We start from the raw sequence: 21,724 nt of genomic DNA on the forward strand, positions 1-21,724 counted from the left end.
GCACAGCTGAACATGACACAATCGAACAAACACAGAGGCTCTGAGCACATCTCTGTGAGCTCTCTGTCAAATATACCAGAGAACACGAGACCTTATGTGACATGTTCTGCAACATCATCCCCTTCCCAGGTGGATATGGTGAGAAGACATCTGGATTGAGTCTGACCAACAGCCCAGAGACAGCATTAACATTGGCTGCTCCATATCCAGATAAGAAAACCCAATTTGGCAGATTATATGTTTTCTTTTCATCTTGTATTGTTTGCTCCTTCTGTTACCCTCTGAAAGAAACAACCATCTGAAATCTGACATGGACTGTGTTCATCCACTGTTACAGTGTACATTCTCTTATGGAAATGGAAAACTAATACACAGTAAGCTCCATAATCTTTTGGTATGTATATGTTTTTTAGCTCTGAACTGCACAATTTTATAGTTTTAATCAAACAAATCATATGTGGTCAACATACACATTCTCCACTTTTATATATATATATATATATATATATATATATATATATATATCACAAAAGTGGGATGAAATATTAAATTAGATTAAATAAAAGCCAGAAATAAAATACAACAAATGTTTTGGCCTTCTGATTAAAATAAATGTTTGCCACAAAAGCTAATATAAAAAAAAGAAAAGTAGAAAAGTGTTGACCAAGATACTTACAGGATGACATTTCCTTTTTGAAGTTTTGTTCAAATTAAGTGCTTTCTCTTTGAATTTCACAATGCTACAAATGACTGTGTAAATACTAGGATCAATATACAATACATAGTGTGTATCAGACGCCAAAAGACAATTGGCTCGAAGAAACAGGAGTAGTAATTTTGTTATTTACGTTTTGTTGTTTTCAGCTACATTAAAAACACAGAATCCTGCAATAACGCATTAATTACCTAATAAAGCAAGTGCTATCCTCTGGACATATAACTTACAAAGATGGTTTTATATTGCTTAGTATTCCATTTAAAATGTATTGAATCAATATTTTCTTTATAGTATGTCACATATGTGGTGGTGGACCATCATGCAAGCAAATTAGTGAAAAGATTGTTTACTGTGTTGCAGCAAGTGACTCAACCTAGAGATTAAATAATATGATAATGCAATAAAAACTGAAACTCCCGCTCTATCAATTAATATCATTTGTGTCACCTGTGTGAGTATCTCTGTTGGTACTCCGTGTTCTCTGATTATACAGGATATTAATCCAGGATATTAATGTGTTTCTCTGTTTTGCTGACACTAATCCCCCCCCCCCCTCCCTGTCTCATCCGCTCTGTCTAAGAGCACCATGCCTTCTTCACTGGGAGCTGCTGATCTATGAGCCCCACAGCTCCTGGCCTACTTCTAAATCAATGTTTGACAAAGAGTGAGCTTCCCCTGCTGCTGAAGTGGGAGTTATTGAGGCTCTTAGATGCTGTGAAGGCCACACACATGGCTTGAGGGTTGAGTCAGAGCTCACTGTTTTGTAGCCAATCCAAAATCAGATTGGCTGCAAATAAGGAAAATAAACTGGCCTTCCTGCCTTGCTTACTCGTGGCCTGTGGCTATGACTTCAGGTAAACGAAAAAGGAACAAGAGGTGAGATGTTAATTTTATTTAATTTAAGCTTTTCAGGGGCAGGGTCAACTTTCTAGCCAACAAGGGCACATTCACAAAGTAGAATTTATCATTTAGAAATTTTCTCCCATCTATTTACATTTACATTTTCAGATAAACTAACTGTTGAAATGGCTGCTTGTAACTGTTGATAGTAAACCTTGGTATGTAACTGAATTCTGAATGGAGCGTATGTATGCCAGGTGGTATGACTAATGGTATGTTTGTTTTAGTGGTTATGGTGTACAGATACGGTATATTCTAACTGCTCACTAGCCTCAGCAACTGAAGTGAACAAAAGCGAACATGAACTCTAAACATTAAACAAGTCACATTTCTTCAAATTTTAAGGCAAGATTGAATATTTTTATTCAAATTTTTAAAATAATAAAAAAGGAAAACGGCCCTGTGCAAAAGTTTGGGAACCCTGTCAGTTTGTACTTTGCAACTCCTCCTCAGGCAACTATAACAGCATGTAAACGCTTACATTTTTCCCATTCTTCCTGGCTTCCTGGCAGAACTGCTCTAGCTCAGAAATATTCTTCGGCATGTACGGCATGTTTGAGATCTCTCCACAGATTTTCAATAATAGCAAGGTTTTCTTCTCTACAAAGGCTTCTCCAAACATACCTTCTTTGGTGATGTTCAATTTTGGTTCAGTCAGTCCAAAGCACATTGTTCAAAAAGGCTTCAGGCTTTTCAATGTTTTATTTTACATACTTCAGAAATTTATTTTTGTGTTGAGGTCAATCTTTCTGGCAACTCTGCCATGTAGGTCTTTATAGTTTAAAGTATGTTGCAGTGTTGTCATGTGAACAGCTAGACCTGTGTTTGCTACTATTTTTTGCAGTTCTTTTGCAGTGATGTATGGGTTCTTCAGAGCTTTTCTCACCAGATGGCGGGTCATTCTATCTGAAATCGTTCTTGGTCTTCAAGGCCTTGCCTTGACTTCAACTGTTCCATTTATCTTCCTTTTTCTAATAATGTTTCTGACAGTGGAAATAGGTAGTTAGAAACATTGAGAGTTTTTGTAGCCTTCTCCTTCTTGGTGGAAATGAACCATCTTCATTCTGAAATCCTTGGACTGTTTAGAGGAACCCATGGTATTAACACCAGAGAGAACAGCCACTGAATTTGGGTTCTTTAGAAGGCATGAGTCACTTCAGAATCAAAAGTTAAGCCCTGAAATTATACTCACCTGACTCATTGGGAGACATTCCCTCGAGCGTGACCCGTAAACCGGAAGTAACCAAAATATTTTAGCTAAAGTTAGGTTTTTAAACACCTGGTAGCTGGTCAACCAGCTGTTTCAAAACATGGCCATACCATGTCAAGCTGGGAGCTGGTCTGAATTGGTCAACCAGCTAAACCACGTTAAGCTGAACCGGTCAACCATAGTACCATAGTACATACATAAAAAGACTGCTATTTCATTTTAACTGGAAATGCTGATATGTTTTACTACAATCTCTGGCATAGCTGTTTACCACTCGCTTCATGCCAGAAGTTTTTTATAGAACATTAGCTAATCATAGTTTACAACGTATCTACGTTAGCTAGTTTGGATTTCAAGTTAGGTAGCTAGCATTTTCTGCGAAAACACTGAGAGGAAAAATTGCTCGCCTTACCCCCAGACCACCTGAGCCCACTAACATTCACTGTAATCGCCAAGTTGAATGGTTTCAATGTGTTTCAACAAGTTTAGTCTGTAAGGGACAAAGCCAATTATAGACCGCCCTGCAAGGCCTGGTAATAATTGCTGACAGAAATTCAGCAGTGAATATGCTATTCAAGAGCACATAAACAGCACAGATCAGCACACACACCACAACAGTAACATATAATATACCCATGGACATAGATCCTTGATAAAGACATAGATCCTCCCCTCGTCCTTAAACATATCATCATCAACCTGTAAAAGTTTTCATGTATGCTTGAACAAGGAGGTCACTTAACAACTGAAGAAATTATTTCTACTGTAATAATGCAAACAGTGTTATCCAAAATGACTAGATATACAGTATAGTTTTCATGTTTCACAGATCAATCCTGCAACTGTGTTGATGAAATCCAGGCCAAATCTTTTTTTAGCAATTTTTTTACAAACATCAGGGCAAAAAATGATTTTCGTATAAAACCTGCTGTCATTTCCATGTGGTGCAACCCAAAATGTACAAAAACACCCTTTGCCGTTGATGAGGCTGAAAATCTGCAGTTTAACAACATGTGAATTGTTTGATTACAAATCATTCCCATGCACTCCTTAAAATGTAGAGCTAATTGAATAGTTTATTATGTACTCTTGATATGGCCTTTCAGGACTTCCAGCTTCAGGTTTTTGGTAGCCGTTATAAAAAAGTAGCATTTTGTTTTTCTCCAGCATGAAGCCGGCAGACAGCACAGTACATAGGTGTCATACTTGACTCATACACCAGCCACCCACACAACTTCTCCACCTTGTCATGTCGCCATTCTCCCTGAACAATCTCAGATTTTTCTCTTTTTGATCTTTTTTTCACTGACATGGGCTGTACCAACATGATCTCGTACCGATTTGTCATGCCCTGGAAATCGGTTCACATATACCAAATCCTGGATAAGCGCCACCCCACGACAACATTCTGCAATTGCAAGGAGAATTATAATATATATAAAATATGAACAGAAATATTAATAGATGTATTGATATAAAATCCGTCAGCAAGCGGAAAAAAGCGATGGTAATATGAACAGATACTTATATTAAATAATAGTTCAGATTTCGGAAGACAGAGCCCGATTTTAGTGGTCAGGACATTTGGTCACCGTCAAATTAGTGTGAGACCAGGCTCGTATAACATCAACACCACAATTTCATCTCTCGAGGACCCTATTTCTCTGTCTAATGCTTGGCCAATCAGAATAATTCACATTTTCTTGAAGCTATTTTAGTGTTTATGTAGTGAAGTTATGTAGTGAAGAATGTAGTGAAGTCTGTTATTTTCACTATTTAGCAATATAGATATTTCAGTAAGAACTCTCTTAAAAGCATCACTGTGGCTGGTAGGCCTACTAAAGTTACCTGCCAATGCAAAAAATCATTGGCAGGGCAGGTGTTAATTTTCCACCCTGTTTGTGTTGTTGTCATAATGCTTAGCAGCTGCTGGGCTCAATTTGTACTGATCGGGATAGCATACACAATTGGCTTATCACTTTTGGCAGTTCACCTGTTGGGAGAATTTATGGGCCACAGTGGCAAATAGGTTTGACAGATTCATCGGCCAGTGTTAATTTACAACCCTGAATGTATTTCATTATTATATATGATTCATTATTATCGATTATTTTTATTGTCCAGAAAACTGCACCAAATTCCCTTGCTAAAAACCAAACCAAACAGAACAAAACCAAAAAAACACAGTGCCTGGGATTCATTGCCCTTGCAATTCTTGAATGTCCATTAGTCAACTATTGCCTGCTTTCACACCAACAGCGTATAAATAATAAGATAATAGGGCAGTTTAATTGTGCTACATGACTGAATTCAGACAGCACCCACACAAATATGTTAAGTAGTAGCTCACAGATGCTGTTGTGTTGTTATGTTATGCTGCTTTCAATACATAATTCAAGAACAAGAATAATAGTAGAGCAAAGGTGCAAAAATATTGTACAAATCCTCATCTATTTGGAAACTTTAAAAATAAAATATCAAAGTATCAAAGTCACACTCAATCATTGAATTAAGCAGTAGCGATATCAAAATGATTATTATGAGAGAAATCCTCTTTTCATTACTTCAACATGGAAAGTAACATGGTTACACTCATATAAAATGAAAAGAAATTAAAACAAAGGGACATGAAAAAACATTCCTTGTTTGGTTTTAAAATAAACCACCTCTTGTGTTTCCACTATACTATATACAACTGAGTGTATACAAATATTACTTGGGAGAGTCAGAAAGGCCCATATAAGTGAGAATGGCAGCTCCTCGGCCTAGGTTTGAAAGCTTGTTCTAAGCTACTGATAATACTGACATACCCCAAGTGTTCTGGCTGCTCAATAAAGATTTCTGACAGCCATAGCTAACTTTCTCTCATGCTCTTATATCTGTGTTAAGTTAAATTTAATATGAAGACACATCATTTCGTAAAATTCCCCTAATTGGCTATATGATTAATTTGCTTCAATGACACGTGGTGCACAGCACAATTTCAACATTCCCTGCAGTACACCATCATATAATTCTGATATGCTATTGGAAAGAAAAAGAAAAAAAAACACTTAATGAATTAGCAGTACCTGAGGCGTAATTCAGGCTGGGTGTGGTCTTCAGCATGGTTAGACATTAAGTGCTCCAGATTTGTGTCAGAAATAGACATATTAACTGTGATGCATCTGTCTCACCAAAATTGTCTTTACTCTAAATTTAAGTGTCCATGGCTGTTGGCTGAATATCTGTTGATAACAGATTTTATAACTTTACTTACTTATAAGGTGTCTATTGAATGTTCTCAACATGATTTCAAATGTTTCACACTTTTTTCAATAACAGTAACCCTGAGACCCTGTTGCTCAATTTTAGGAATTGATGTGAAAAATGAACAATGCCAGGTCTCTGGTTTTAAGGGATTAGCTAATGCACATATCTGAAGAAATACTTTTAACAGCAACACATTAATAATGGATTAATCAAAATGCAATTAATTTGTTAATTGAAATGTTTAAATGTGTAGACATAATAAAATACAATTCTTGTTGTGAGAATAATGTGCACAAGTATCCAGTGTACAATCTAAGATAATGTTCCATTTGTGCCAGTAAATAGCAAAACAGCAGACATAATCACTGCAATAGCAGCTGATTCACACATTTTATAGCTGTGCAAGTCATTTGAATACATTTCTAACGATGGCATTGATATTAAGTTGATGCAATCTATTGGCTAATCTTTTATATCCAAAATAATGCCAGATGCACTTTCTATCCTGCCTTATAATTATCATGATTACTCGCCAATGGCACTTTAGGGTAATGTTATAAAGTATTTTAATCTACTGATATAAGGTGCAAATGTTCAATAATCAACTAACTGGACAAACTGATAAATGAGTGGCATTTCAGGGCCTTTATTGGAGTGCTATAAACGGGTAGATTGAGGAACATTTACAAAGTAATTTCCCCAACCTCATCATTAACTTGAGTCACATGAACAGAATTGGCTGTCACATTCAAGATGTGGTAACTGGGCCTGACCAACCCACAGGATTCTGTGAAAACAAATATTTCACTAAGGTGGCTAATCCCCATCCAGGCATGTAGCCTAATTGGTACATGAAACAAAAAAAAGGTCTTCTTTGCTTTGCAGAATCGAGCAGTCTTTCTCTAATGGAAAACCATTAATAAAAAAGAGCTAGCAAGCACTTGACAAAAACTCTCACATTTATTTATTGTTAAACAAGTGTTGAACTTTACATTGGTTTCTTTTTTAGTGATGGGCTCTTTATTAATCATGTTTACAGAAAAGAATGAACTAAGCATACCAGTGCTGGAAAATAATAATTCATACACTTTCTTCATGATCTTTAAATAAATAAATGAACCCAAACCCGTCAGCTGAAACATATTTGGAAGAGATATAAAATCTTAGAGATGTCTTAAGTGCCTTGTGCCTTATTTCTTCATGATATAATTAGCTAAAATTTAGGTTTCCCATCTGATTCAGACCAGGTTTGTGTAAGGCATGGCTTTATTGGCTGAAATAGGGAATTCATTTTATGCTATACTAAAATAAAATAAAAAATATGTTATCCTGTTTTGATGAGTAATATGTATGATTCATGTCAGCAAAAACACTGTTCACAAGTGGAAAAAGTGAGAATGAGATAACCTTGTATTTTGATCTTTTAATTTCTATATCTTTTTTGTTCAAACATACTACAATGAATGAAGTGTAAGAAGAATAAACACATTTTCATAACATATGTGCAACTTTTACACAATAGTCTCTTCAAACTTTAAAATTTTAATTAAAATGTCTTCTTTTATATTTCTGGTTGCCATGAATTTTATTTTACACTAGCAATACAACAAAATATATTTTTCACCATTATCCTTGACAACAGTTCAATGTACAATTGCGAAAATATAAGGCCTGGGGCTTGATTGCTAGTGGTTATAAGATCCAATCTTCACAAGGGTGGGGATGAGTCTGTTCTAGAATCCAGGACCTTTATATTCCTAATTTAATTGTCTCATCAGGAAAATTTCAGTCCCATAGTTCCAGTTATGGTCCTGGAGCTTGATTTTGTATATAATACAAAACAGGCTTTGAAAAAAACAATGATGTAGGTGTATGTACAACCTGCTGAAAAACTGCTGAATTGGAATGGCCAGTACGTTTTCTGTCTTTTCGGTCGTTCAACAGCAGCAGCAGAACATTTAAATACATAATTGGCTTGTCTTTAATTTTTTAAAACATTCTGTATAGTATTTACACAGTCTTTTAAAAACTTCACAGCAATGTAAATGCTAGTGCAGAGCAATGTCCATACACTGCAGTCTGTCTGTGAAGACGAGGGGAGTGGGTACATGAGCCACGGGAAGAGCAGTTGGTGGGTAGAGTTTTGTTTCAGTAGAAATTCTTCGACAGTATATCATTCATGTTGTTTTGCCAGGATGGTCAAAAAGGCTCACGCATGTGTGTGCGTGCCTGTGTGTGTGTGTGTGCATGTGTGTGTGTGTGTGTGTCTTAGGGGGTGGGGGCAGAGGGGGGTATCTAAATACATTTAAAGGCTTGTCACCAACTGCATCTGTCCTTCCCTTACATCTCCTTCAGGGATGCAGCCTTCTTTGTTAATAGGAATAATATATCCGTCGCTATTGCCTCTGCTGATCTGGTAGTAAGCCTGAAGCTGGTTTCCAGCTCCAAGGTTAGGCATGCTCTTGTAATAAACGTCCTCGCTCTCGCTCCTCTTAGAAGGTGAAAGGTCCTCCTCTACATCGGGGCTACTCTCAGGGTAGGGAGAGTCTCTTAGGTTAGGCATACTAGTGTACAACGAGTCTCTGTTTGGCGACTGCAAATTGTCCTCAGTCTCAGCCGTGAGCTGAGAGACGTAAGTGTCCATGCCCTCAGCCTTCACTTTCTTCTGCGGGTGGTACAGAAGCGAGTGAGTCCGCTGGGGAATGAGTGGGGCCTCCAGCTCCTTGTGGTGTAAATCCAGGCTCAGGCCTGGGTTATCCCCGTGCACCAAAGATGAGGCGTCAGCCAAGATGGCGTCATCTTCGCTGCTGCTCCCGCCCACAGCCACTTTGGTGGAAGTTCTCTCCATGTTGTGGTTTTTGCTGCAGGCCCTGAGGTTGTTCTGCACCAGTTTGGAGATGATCATTTTCTCAAAGGCCGCATCGTCGAGGCTGAGTCCACAGTCCACCACCTGCACACTGTCACCGTAGTCCCCATTGCGAAGAGAGTAGCTATTATTAAAATTACCATTTAGCGGTAGAGTATCCATTGCATTTGTATCCCTGGCTTTGTTCAGTGAATGTCCTGTAATGAAAAAACATGTGAGGGGATTTACATTAGTCAGCACCATTCAGCCCTACATACATATTGTAGAAAATGCAAAAACCTTTATGCTGTTCAGGACACAACTGTAATTTGGATAGCAAATATTAAATACAGAGAATTGAACTGATATATTTTGAATCCTCTATAATGTACCATACTTTCTTTTTCAAATGAGGAAGAAAATCTAACCATCTACATATTCTTTATGTATATTCCCAATTCCTGCTCAACTAAACATAGATTTTGTCCTAAACAACATTAAAAGTTTGAAAGGAATAACTAAATAAAATAATAAAATAGAAAACATCACATACACAAAGTATAGATAAATGTAAAATGTGTAGCCACAAACGGGCAAGCTATTACATTAACATGAGTTCTTACTCCTTTTTGGAGATGTGGGGGGGAAAAGAATGAGAAAATATAAACAAATACAGAAAACAGCCATGTTCAACACGGACAGCCATCTCTCTCACTACAGGGGCTCACAAGCACCATCCGACAGCACGACAGACAGCAGGTGGAATGACTCACTTTGGACAACTCACATCATGTCTGTCTGCTCAGGCTATCTGGCCTAAAAGTAGCTGATGTACAAAAGAAAGTAAAATGATTTATTGTAACATGATGAATAATCACTGAAATAACAAAATTAAATCAAACAAAATAAAACAAAAGCAACTTAGCAACTTAGTCAGAGCAAGGGTTCAGCAAATTAAATCAACAAGCAATTACAAGAGTTTTTGAAAAAAAATAAATGCCACATATTTTCTTTGTGTGGTTAATTATGTGTATGGTTTTATAATTTCTCTCTGGCAGCTAGTGTCCTATGCTTGAACAGGTCAGAGTTAGCCTACAGCCCTGTGGCTTGCATCAGTCACAGTGACAGTTCCCAGTGTAACCCTCAGTCATTACAATTGTTAAAGGTGTGGCCCAGGGCAGAAAAGGGATATATAGTGCGTGTAGCCAAAATGTGTTTGGGACAAAGACATTTTTTCTTAATTTGGCTCTATTCTCCTCAATTTTAGATTTGTAATTAAAAATGCACATGTGGTTTCTACATGGTTAAAATAAAGTATATATAAATACCCTTTAATAAAGGCTGAGAATCTGCATTAACCACATGTGAATTGTTTGATTACAAATATGAAATAGTGGAGTACAGGGCAAATTAAGAAAAAGTATTATTTTGTCCAAACGTTATGGAGCTCGCTCGACGGGATTTTTTTAAGCACAGTTCACAGAAATTAGGAGTGATAGGATAAATATTAGTGGGGTAATGGAGGGAGAGTGGGAGGCGAAGGAGAGGAGTATCAGCCATGGCTCATCCAAAGCAGGACATGAGATTAACTTAAATTCCTGTTGGAGATATGAGGGAGAGATTAAGAGAAATGGGGTATTTTATGGTTGCATGCTGTTGTTCAGATAAGGAATTCCTATTTTGTAGACACACAAACATGTAAAATAGACATCACAGGGCTTATCAGGAGGAGTGGAAAATGAGGGAGGAAAAAAGAGGGGAAAAAAGATTATGAACAGCTGCTACTGTGACGATCATACAGTTTGTTTATGCATTGCCATAGCATAATTTTGATCCAGTCTGGTAGTTTGGAGAGAGGAGAACTGATGTGAGTGGAGTGAAATTGGACACTATGAGATGGCTGCATTCTGGAAGACAGTTCAAGGGAACAGAACACCTTTACAACTACAATCATCTGTTCCCTTGGATTCATAATTATCATTTCCACCATGTCACAATTAAAGCTGCAGTGTATTATACAAATACCAGAAGTAAAATAAATAGATTATTATTATTATTATTATTATTATTATTATTATTATTATTATTATTATTATTATAATAGTAAGCAAAGGGGATATAAAATATTGTAAAATGATTTGCTAATTTGCTCATATAGACCATACAGTTTGCTTCAGATATTATTTTTTAAAATCAAGAATTATAAAAAATGTCATTAAATCCAGAATATATATAGGGAGTACAAAGCGAATGTTTGAAAAAAAACATTTTAAACTTGTTTCTACACCTTGTTTTAAGTTATGACGTGGAATTATCTCGTTTATGAGATGGTAAGTGGTTTGTACAAGTTAATTATCAAGTTTATATATCTTTGTATGAATTAATGATCTTGTATATTCACGATAGTAAGTGATTTGTACAAGTTCATTATCTTGTTCAAAACCTTTCAAAAATGAAATTTCATGTAATTCATTTACAGTGTTAGACAAATTCCCAATGGTATTGGCTCTGGCCTTTCTGGTGCTAACATTGGCTTGAATAACCTGTTTCTTAAGGCTTGCTTACACACTACAAATGCATTATTTTTGCAATTAAATTCATTATACAGTCAGTCTACATACACCTTTTACAATGTGGCATGGAAGGATTGTAAAAACAAGATGAAAAATTGTACAAACAATTTGCTGAGTTGTATAAATGAGATAATTAACGCATACAAACCACATCCTATTTCATATGAATTCGATCATTTTTAGAAACCACTTACTGTGGTGTAAAATTAGTTACTGCTCTAAAAAACCATTCATGTGCTTAGCAAACTCTATACATACATAAGTCTTAATGAAACCAAAATGAGCAAAAATCGTGAGAGCTGATTTATAGCTGAATTATAAAGTTCTGACTTTTTTTTTTACAAAAATGAGTTGGTGTCATAAATATGTTTGTTATAGGGCACTTATTACATGTGTGAAATTTGATACAAAAATACATATGTATGTAAAAGTATGATTTTTATTTTTTTTTACAAAAAAATAAGTTGTATCAGCCTGGAGCCCATTAACTTTGGAATCTTTGAAGCTCAATATCTCGAAACTCTCAGAACGCAGATAGAACCTTCTAATTTCAGCTCACAAAATAGTCTTTAATAAAAGCTGAAAATCTGCACTTTATAACCACATGTGAATTGTTTGGTTGATGATATGTACTATATATATATACATAATACACAGCAGCTTTAATTATAACCGTTCTGTTCAAGACATCTTGAAATGCACAGCTTTTAAAAGCAAGCTTCTCGAAGCTATTCTGAAAGCAGACATCCCTCGGGCTCAAACAAACCAGCTAGAAATGGTGTCAGTTTGAGTGCAGCATTCAAATCTAGTCTTGATAAAATAAAAAAATAAAAACGACTTTTTGGAAATGGTAAAAGGAACTGCACTGAAGGCTACCCAATAATTGATGAGAATTTATTTTCATTTTTGTATGATAAAATTTGGGTATACCAGGAGGAATTTAATATTGAATTTTTTTTATATTTAACAGTAGCCACTTCTTTTTGTAAAGTTTTGTGAACCACTTGCCCACTGAGTGTAAGTCAATGACCTGAAGTAACCATTGATTGTGCCAGGGTTTGTTTTTAATAATCATGCTGAAAAAAAATTACATTTGATAGGCAAAGTTAAGTTTTACTCCCATACTTGTCTCTCTGTAGGTCACTAGAGGAAAGCATAAGGAAAGAGCAAAAAATAAAAAAAGCAAAAATAAGATATTGACACTTAAATTTCCATATTGTCATATCATTCATACATAACAGCCTCCAAAGTTCAAACACAAAGTTTTAAACTTAATTTTAAATGTAACTAACCCTTTTTTTGTTAAAAAACTACAAACATGTTTTGCTTTGCCACAAACTAATTTTATATACATTTTGTTTGACTTTGGTTCAAGGCTGTATGTTCTTCACAAATGGAGGTAACCTTTTGTGACTCAAGTATCTGTCCCCATTGTCATGTAAAATACATTAGAATAATGCATTACTCTGAGCACATTTATCAAGAAAGAAAATGTAGTATCATATTCCCACTTTTACTTCATTTAATATTAATTAAGCCCATTTCAGAGAAAGGAAGGGAATTCAGTGTCCATAATATGACAGCCATGGTTTAAATCTAGATCATGGAGTCAATGAAATTTGCTACAAATTTCACTGCAGATAATGTGGCTTATAAAATGCTGCAGCATCTTATTCAATAGTTGGAAAGTGAAAGGCCAAAGAGTGGGTATACTACATTTCATTCTTCTCCTGATGCAGAGATAACGGCTCAATTACTCAATGTCTAAATAATACAAAGCGCAAGCAAGCAATAAACGGAAATATGTTTTTCTGGAGTAGTAAATAAGCACACCTGGAGAGTTAAACACTGGCGCTGAGGGGGTGTTACATACAACCGTTTCAGCGAGTAAGGTGTTATAGGGGTTGTTAGTGCCTTGCGGTCGAAGAAGAGGATTTGTTAGTAGATAATTGCCCGTCATCCCTGGAGCAGTAAAACAGAAGAAGACAAATAAGTTCTGCACATTTCCACAGTGGCCATTTCAGTAAAAGTGTCCCTATTGTGACTGTATCATCCCATATACACTGGACATTTATTCCTTGCTTAAGATTTTATGGTGGTTTATGTCCGAGGCTTTGCCGTGACGGTTTCTTCCAGTCATTCTTCCAAGTTAAGCTAATGTATCTTCATCGGCTTAATCATAATGTTGTCTTTGGTAATGAATGGTTTCTCTGTCTCTCTTTCTCGCACACACACACACACACACACACATACGCGTAAATACACACACATACACACACACACGCACACACACACTGCATATATGAAAATGCATCTTTAAGACAAGACACTTTAGAGTTAATCAAAAATTCTAATTTGTTAAGAAAATATTTTTTAAATGTCTTGGCTATTTCTTGGTTGTTTTGCAAATGGCAGCATTCTAAAGGAAACACCAATTTTGTGTGCAAAACACAAGATTAACATATTTCACTGTCAGTAACCAGTGTACCTAACAAATTATTTTATACAAGCTATACATGATAAATAGCCATAATACAATGTGGTCACTTTATTTCTCTTTACTATGATCTCTGCTTCTTGTATAGTTATATACAGTCAGTGAGCAATTTATTAGGTAGACCTGTTCGCCAGCTTGTTAATGCAAATATGTAATCAGCCAATCATACATGCTTTTATGCATTAAATGCATAAAAGCATGCAGACCTGGTCAAGAGGTTCAGCTGCTGTTCAGACCAAATGTCAAAATAGAAAGAAAGAAATGTGATCCAAGTAAACTGCTTATCTCCGGCGATTTTCACACACAACAGTCTCTGGAGTTTGCAGAGAATAGTGCGAAAAACAAAAAAACAACCAGTGAGCAGCAGTTCTGCAGGCAAAAACATGTTGTTAATGAGAGGGGTCAGAGGAGAAGGGCCAGACTGGTCGAAGCTGACAGAAAGGTGATAGTAACACAAATAATCATGCATGGCAACAGTGGTAGGTAGAAGATCATCTCTGAACACATAACGCATGGGTAGGCTACAGCAGCAGAAGACCAGTCAGTCTAAAAAAGACATAATAAAGTGCTCACTGAGTGTATGTTCTTAGCTTAATTTTTTTAAAGCTTTCTCAGGGAGTATTTATTTAAGGCTGCTACTGTGTCTGCCTGTGGCACAAGATACATTTTTTTCTGATACATATTGAAAATGAATAATTTTCACTTAGCTTATGCTTTAGCAAAAACAAAATGTTACCAAAGAGTTTGACTCATCTTTAGCTTGTTCAAGGGCACCTACTGAATTGTATTTCTTCGAAAAAATGATCAATACTTGACCTTTATTATCTGACATACATCTAATTGAAACAGTCATTGACATTTTCTAAAGAAGCTCCAATGGGTTCTGAGGCATGTGTCACAATGTTAGCTTCAGTTCACTGAAACTGAGTACAATGTTCGGAAGGGGGAAAAGAGAAAGATTTAATCAGCCTTGCTGTAACCTCTCATCCCTTGCATGCTTGAAAAGCTTTTTTAATGCATGCAGGTTTTGTAAAGCTGAACAACACACACCAACCATAGAGGGTCACCCAGAGTTTAACATCATCTTCTCATCACCGTCATAACTCTGCTCAGACTAAAAAATAAATGAAGTCTGTTTTCTGAAATCCTTTAAATAGAACCTGTATCTGGGCTGCCGAGTATGTAATGTTCTTTTTTCAAGCCAGGCAAACAAGGTTTTAAAATGTGACTTTGTTTTTAATTTGCTGCCTCTTCCTATTTTTATTGAGTCAATAGCTGAAGTTTTCTGTGAACATTTCCCTCCGTATACTGTCTGATTTCTTACCCTTACTGAAGGTAGCCCAAAGGATTGGAAGATGAGTTAACCAAGTTAGTCAAGACTAAAAGCATAAACGCAACGCTAGCCATGCATTTATTTTACATACAGTGGAAATTACACAGAGCAACAGTCGGTTCCTAATTGACTACCACACTAACATCGCAAATAATTCAGAGTCAAGAGCATGACATACAGCCATTAACTGCAGAAATACAAAGCATGTTAAAGAAATGGTTAGAAAAGCAAAGAGAACCACTGACCTTGGTTGAGGGTTGAGGTGCTGTTGATGTCACCTGAGATAAAGGAGGACTCAGATTGCTTTCTTACAGTGTCATTCCACATTCTCCTGATACGGCTCTATTTGAACACAGAGGAGTTATTAGGACCATGCAGGGCTTACAGCTTTGCTTTATTTTCTGCCCTTTTTATTATATGTACTTGCTGCAACCTCTTTTCCTTTATCTGACCCAGTTTTCTGGCTGAGCACAATATCATACAGCATTTATGATGCATTATATTACATCTCCATAATTTGCAGTTCAGCTGGCCAAAGACATTCTTTGAAAAACACAACAGGGCACCGACGCAAGGGCAACCAAAACTAAGACAAAACAGGGACATGGACAATTGACCTAGTTTGAGTCTGCCATTTTCACTTAAGCTCGTCTTAGCTGTAAAGCAGGTTAATAAAACATTTGGCTTTAACAGCCCTATACCTGAGTTCCGGAGGAGTAGCGGGCACTAGTCCTGGTTGTGGATGTCTTTGCCGAACTGTGGGAGCTCTCAGTGGGCAATCCGCCACAGCAGTAGGTATGGCGGAAACATTTGCTGTACTCTTTGCGGACCTGTGAAAGAAAATAATGGGTAGAGTTAGCACCTGTACTTTTAAATCCCCAGTAGCTACATCCCAAGAGAAACAGTTTGTGATCTCTACATTTCAAGCATCATTCTACTGACAGGTCTGAGTGCAATATTACACAAGAATATTTCAGCTTTTCTGAAAAAGCAGACTTGGAGATGTGTGAAAGAAACTTGAAAAACAAGCAAATAACAATTGGGCTTGGAGTAATTTGAATTTTCAGAGTGGCTCAGATGGCAAGGATGGCTCTTCAGCATGCCTGGTGTATATCACTGCAGGTGTTATTGGTTGCTGGCTGCAAAATCTATGTGTTGCCACTATGTGTTCTAAATCTCCCAACTGAAAGCATACAGCGCCCTTCCAGAACTGCCTTTTTTTGCAAGAAGAACCTTGGCTGCAGCTCAAAGTGTGGGATTTTGATTTCAGACCAACATGCAGCTTTTTCCTTTTGCATTCACTGGCCTGTTATTCTTTTTCAAATGTTTCATTGAAGATGGGACACAGTCGATTGTTAATTTAAAAAAACCTGCTGCTTCTCCTGTTACCAAACAGGATGAGAAATATAAGAGAGAATATAATTAAATAAATGTATTTGTTCTGTCTCTCCCTATCTCTCTTGTGTGCTTGTGTGCACTAGTTTCCATGTATGTCATTAATGGTGTCACTATGATTGAGCTTTGCAGTGCCCCTTTATTGGCCTATTTAGTTACATGGTATGGCTGTCACTATTCTGAAGAGTGTGAATAAGGCTCTTTGAGAGATCTTAGGCAGTCTTCCCAGTGGTGAATACATGTTGTTTGAAGTAAAGTAGACATAGACAGGCCTGTAGCGGTTGTCAAAGATCTATTCTCATACACCTTGATGGAAAGCAGGCTGATGTTAGCTTCTGGGCTGATTAATTTAATTTTGAGACTTTCAGCAAATTCAAACATTTCACTTAAAACTAATTAAGAGAGAATGCTTGAGAAACTATTTGTTGATGAAATCTAAAAGATTGTTTAATCATGTTTACAAAACATATCAATTATTGGCATGATAATAAACACCTTTGGAGCTCCTGTGATTCTGGTTTATTATTTGACTGTGAAATTCATGTGCCTTCTTGATGTCCAAGAGACATCCTGGCCATCAGTGAGTCTTGACATTCATTTACTTCAACGTTTTGATTTCCGTAACACAGTAAGTCACCGTAAGAACCACAGGGACGATTCCTCAAATTCCTAGCCAACTATGTGGAGGAAATCTGTGAACTGGGCCTCACATATCATCAACTGACACACCACTTCGAGGTAATCCTTGAAAAATTAAGTATTTGTCATCAGAACTGTCAATTGTTCAAGGCTGGGTTCTGGCCAATCTTCTAAAATAGTTCTGAAGCTACAAGTAAGGCAAAATAATTGTACACCTCACTATATATATAATTATCTGAAAAAGACGGCATTAAAGGAATTAATTTAAAGGAATTAAGTAAAGGAATTTGTGAACAGTCTGTACAGCAATTATAAAATGAAATGTCATACCATGCAAAAATGCACAACTCAATGCGCAACTCAATGCGCAATTCACTACATTTTAACAAATTTATTTTGAATCAATATTTTTCCATGATGCAAATTTTTAAACAAATTTCTTTACATTGGATTTATTTTTGGATTCATTCCTTGGCGAGCAGGTGTAGTGAAATGTTTGTATGTGAACACGCTGTCACGCTGGGTGACACCCCTGGGAGGGAGAGAATTGCTGGACACAGAGGTTTCCCAGCATGCCTGTTCCTGGGCCCAGCTTCCTTCCATGGAGACTAAGCACACCTTTATGCCCAGGGCTGATTTGCTAATGCTAATAACCCAGGTGTGTGTGCCCACTTAATGAGTAGGTGTGACTTCAGCCCAACACACACACCTTCACTGAAGAAACCAGAAGCAAGATGCTAAGTCTTTTTTTTGTTCAGATCTCTGTTCTCTCTGACCTGGATATTGCTTCATTATGTCTTGTTCTGACTTTGCAAAATACTGTGGAATAGTGAACATTTCCAGCAGTGCCCTTGAATTCTCCATTACGTTTACAGCAACATCCATTTTATAAGACAAATGGCCAGAATTTTGACTCCCAATCTGAAATACTAATCACACATTCATAAATAACCACCGTTTTCATGTGAGAATAAATTATGTCACACTACTTTCAGCAACAAACTGCTATGTGTTTCAGCTACAAAACATTTAGAAATCATATTCTAGCCAACTTACCTTTTTCTGGAGTAGGCAGTGGAATATAAAGATGAACATTCCTTGAAATGTGTTGAATATCGTGAAGAGGTATGCCATCACTACAGAGGACTCGTTGATAAAAAATAAACCAAAAGACCACGTCAACCCCAGAAGGCAGAGCAATGCAAACGCACCAAGGACCCAGGATCTGGAAAACAAAACAAAACAACCTAAATTGTATGATGACGTAAATTCCATGAAATCATAATGAGCCATAAGACAAGGGGTAGAGAGCATAGTAACAACAGCAGAAGGAACAAAGGGGGGGCACACAAAGACACCCAAAACGGTCAAACGACACTCATAGCACACCCAAGCTGGAGTACAGGCCTTTAGATTTTGCATCACAGCTGAGAACGCGAGACACAATAAATAAAATACAAAAAGGAAAACGGATAACTGTTTTCATAAGAGACTGTTAGAATTTGGGTTTTCATGAGCTAATGGTTGGGAGGAAACACCGCTGCATGCCACACTGGTATGTCACATATGCTATGCAGTATGAGTTTGGGCTGCATGTCCACAAAAAGAAGAGGGGAGAAAGTCCAAGGTATCTCATGGTTCTTTAGTGTGCTGTTCACTACATCATTTGGTTGAGAGTATGCCATGTCTATCTTGGACAGCTAGGGAACTCAAAAGATAGTTAGAGGAAATGAAACAAATAGAAGATGTCTGAAGGCTCCGCAGTGCCTTCAAGCAGCTTCAGAGATCGGATGCACGACGGTAAACTGTAATGGTGACAGTAATGGAGGATGCGGATATATAACAAGGGATGAGGAACCCTGGAACTGATGGTTTCAAAGAAAGAAACGGGAAACAGAGAAAGGAAAAGAGGGTAAACTACAAGCTGAAGAACAAGTTGGGCTTCTCGCTAGTTCTTACTTGATAAATGGCTTATTATCTTCATAGCTAGCATGATAGGCGGGAAAGAGAAACAAAAATTAGACCAAGAGTATCACAAAGTTGTTAGTAAGCACGTCAGAAATCTAAGACTGGATCTTGAATATTAGGAAATAGCAAAGTAAAGAGGTTTGTACAGACGTTTGGCCATTTAAAAGGTCTCTTCTCTTTGATTTCATTAGAAAGGTGTTTATTATTACATTTATTTTTAATGCCACAAACAACACATTAATCTTACTGGATCATTTTTGGGAATTTATCAAATTTAGATTTTTGAATTAAAAAGGATCAATTAAGGTAGGGTGGAAGCTTACCCAGGTAAATCGGTATTATAGTAGCCATCACAAACACGGTAATTACTGGTGTGGATGAGAAGAAGATAGGAAGAGGAGGAAAAGGAGAAGAGAAATGAGAGATGCTACAGATTAGCTCTCTCTCAACATGAAGCATGCAATGAGACTGGTGTTATACTGTGTCTCGTAGCCCTTCTATGACAGGTACCTCTTGTCTTAGGGGACCCATGCAGACAACATGAAATCAACAAGACAACAGAAAGAAGGGTCCTATCAGTGCCAGTGAAACCACATCATTTAGTGCTTCATTGAATACTCCTTTTTGTAGGAGCATACAGTGCATGCATAGGCCTTCACATTTCATCACAGTAAACAGAATTATCGGAGAGCATTGAGAGTAGAATGCATTTGCAATTGGAGTATAAAGACTGAGACTGTAGTTATTTGTAGTGACGCTTTTGGTATACATGCCAATATTTTAATTTTCAAATTTAGTAGCTGGGGTCACCTGAAACTGGGGAAATTTCTGTAGTACAATGGAGACAGATTTAAGTTTGAATCAATAGGAAAGGTGAATATTTTTCAGTTATAAATAGGAAAAGGTAAAACATGTTCAAATACGGTGAGGAATCCAATTTCAATATGTTTCTATACATTAAACAAATAAATCTTTCTTTCTAGAACCAGAAACACATATAATTCTTCCACTTTTGGGGGCAGTTATATAATTATTTAGGTGAATGTTTATTGCATACCAGGTAGTATATCCCCAGAGTGTAAATAAAAAATGTGTATACAGCATTGTACACATCAACAAAAACAAAATAAAGTTCATTAGTTCAATAAACAATTAAGGCACATGCAATCCGTTTCCTCCCCAAGGCATTCTGATGAAAAACAGAACAGACAGAATGAAAACTTATTGGAAAACAAGCTTATCTTTTTTGGACTGGGTGCTCGAATCTGTGTGTGTGTGTGTGTGTGTGTGTGTGTGTGCGTGTGTGTGTGAGTGTGTGTGTGTGTGTGAGTGTGTGTGTGTGTGTGAGTGAGTGAGTGAGTGAGTGAGTGAATGAGTGAGTGAGTGAGTGAGTGAGTGAGTGAGTGAGTGTGTGTGTGTGTGTGTGTGTGTGTGTGTGTGTGTGTGTGAGTGAGTGAGTGAGTGTGTGTGTGTGTGTGTGTGTGTGTGTGTGAGTGTGTGTGTATGCACATGTGCGTATGCTGTTCCATGAGAAACACATGGCAGTGCTTTCCCTTGCCCCACCCTAAAGCCCTGCCAACATGTGTTTGAATCAATGTGTTCCAAAGAGACTTTAAATGCTGTGCAATTGCCAACAGAATGCTGTGGTCAGTTACACAGAGGAATACAACAGAATACAATTGTGACAAACAAAAAAAATTTCACAGAAGAAATATTGTTTGTCATCATTATGGGAAATCAAATTAAAGAAAAAAAATGCTCTATGTTAAATACAGTCTGGAGTCAATTTGAATTCTTTCGGTAAATGTTTTGTCTGTATCATTTGTGTTTATAGTAGAAGGGAGATAGATACGATTGCAATTAAGTCTTTGTTAGGGTCGATTTGAATAGAACATGAAGAACGACTCATTTTCTCAAAATAAAAAAGGTATAAAAACAACAAAGCCCTAACTGTTATGTCTGAATGTTAATTGAAAGTGTTTCATCTGAATTATATATTTATAGGCAATATGGTGATTGGTAGTTACCAATGGGAGTAATGAAATCTACATGTCATCAATCCCATTTTTGTAAAATATCTTCCAAGGTAAGACAGTTAAACAATTTGAACATTGAACAATAACACTTACTTGATATTCTCCAACCTGCTGGAGTCAGGTTTTAATGAAGTGGAGTGCTTCACCATTTTGTACATCGTAATAACCAGGAAGATGAGATTCAGCTGTCAAAACAGAATAATGACATAGTTAACACACTGAAATAAATGGCAGAATTAAAGAAGAGAGCTGTTAATTTGTCTAACGATTAAAAAGGCCTGCCTTCAAAGGCTCTCCCTCTCTGAGACTAATGTAATATACATCTATCCTGCTGCAAGACTCAGACAGGCAGACTGGC

At 36.9% G+C, this 21,724-nt stretch overlaps 1 protein-coding gene across 3 annotated transcripts in view; it reads right to left on the bottom strand.

Moving 5' to 3' along the window:
• Positions 1 to 7,021: 7,021 nt before the first annotated feature.
• adgrl2a (adhesion G protein-coupled receptor L2a) overlaps positions 7,022 to 21,724 on the bottom strand; it is a 116,026-nt gene continuing 101,323 nt past the window's right edge. For 2 of the 3 annotated variants that reach the window (XM_061237816.1, XM_061237814.1), the window contains 5 exons: positions 21,460 to 21,551; positions 18,419 to 18,587; positions 16,030 to 16,158; positions 15,574 to 15,670; positions 7,022 to 9,143 (listed from right to left, as the gene is read on the bottom strand). In XM_061237816.1, coding sequence (XP_061093800.1) covers positions 8,386 to 9,143; positions 15,574 to 15,670; positions 16,030 to 16,158; positions 18,419 to 18,587; positions 21,460 to 21,551 — 1,245 coding nt within the window. In that variant the 3' untranslated portion in view covers positions 7,022 to 8,385. Of the gene's footprint in view, positions 9,144 to 12,623; positions 12,642 to 13,331; positions 13,461 to 15,573; positions 15,671 to 16,029; positions 16,159 to 18,418; positions 18,588 to 19,321; positions 19,349 to 19,653; positions 19,699 to 21,459; positions 21,552 to 21,724 lie in introns of all 3 variants that reach the window. The other variant, XM_061237813.1, reaches the window with a different exon arrangement.

The sequence above is a fragment of the Conger conger genome, chromosome 4 (genome assembly GCF_963514075.1).
Source record: "Conger conger chromosome 4, fConCon1.1, whole genome shotgun sequence".
NCBI lineage: Eukaryota > Metazoa > Chordata > Actinopteri > Anguilliformes > Congridae > Conger > Conger conger.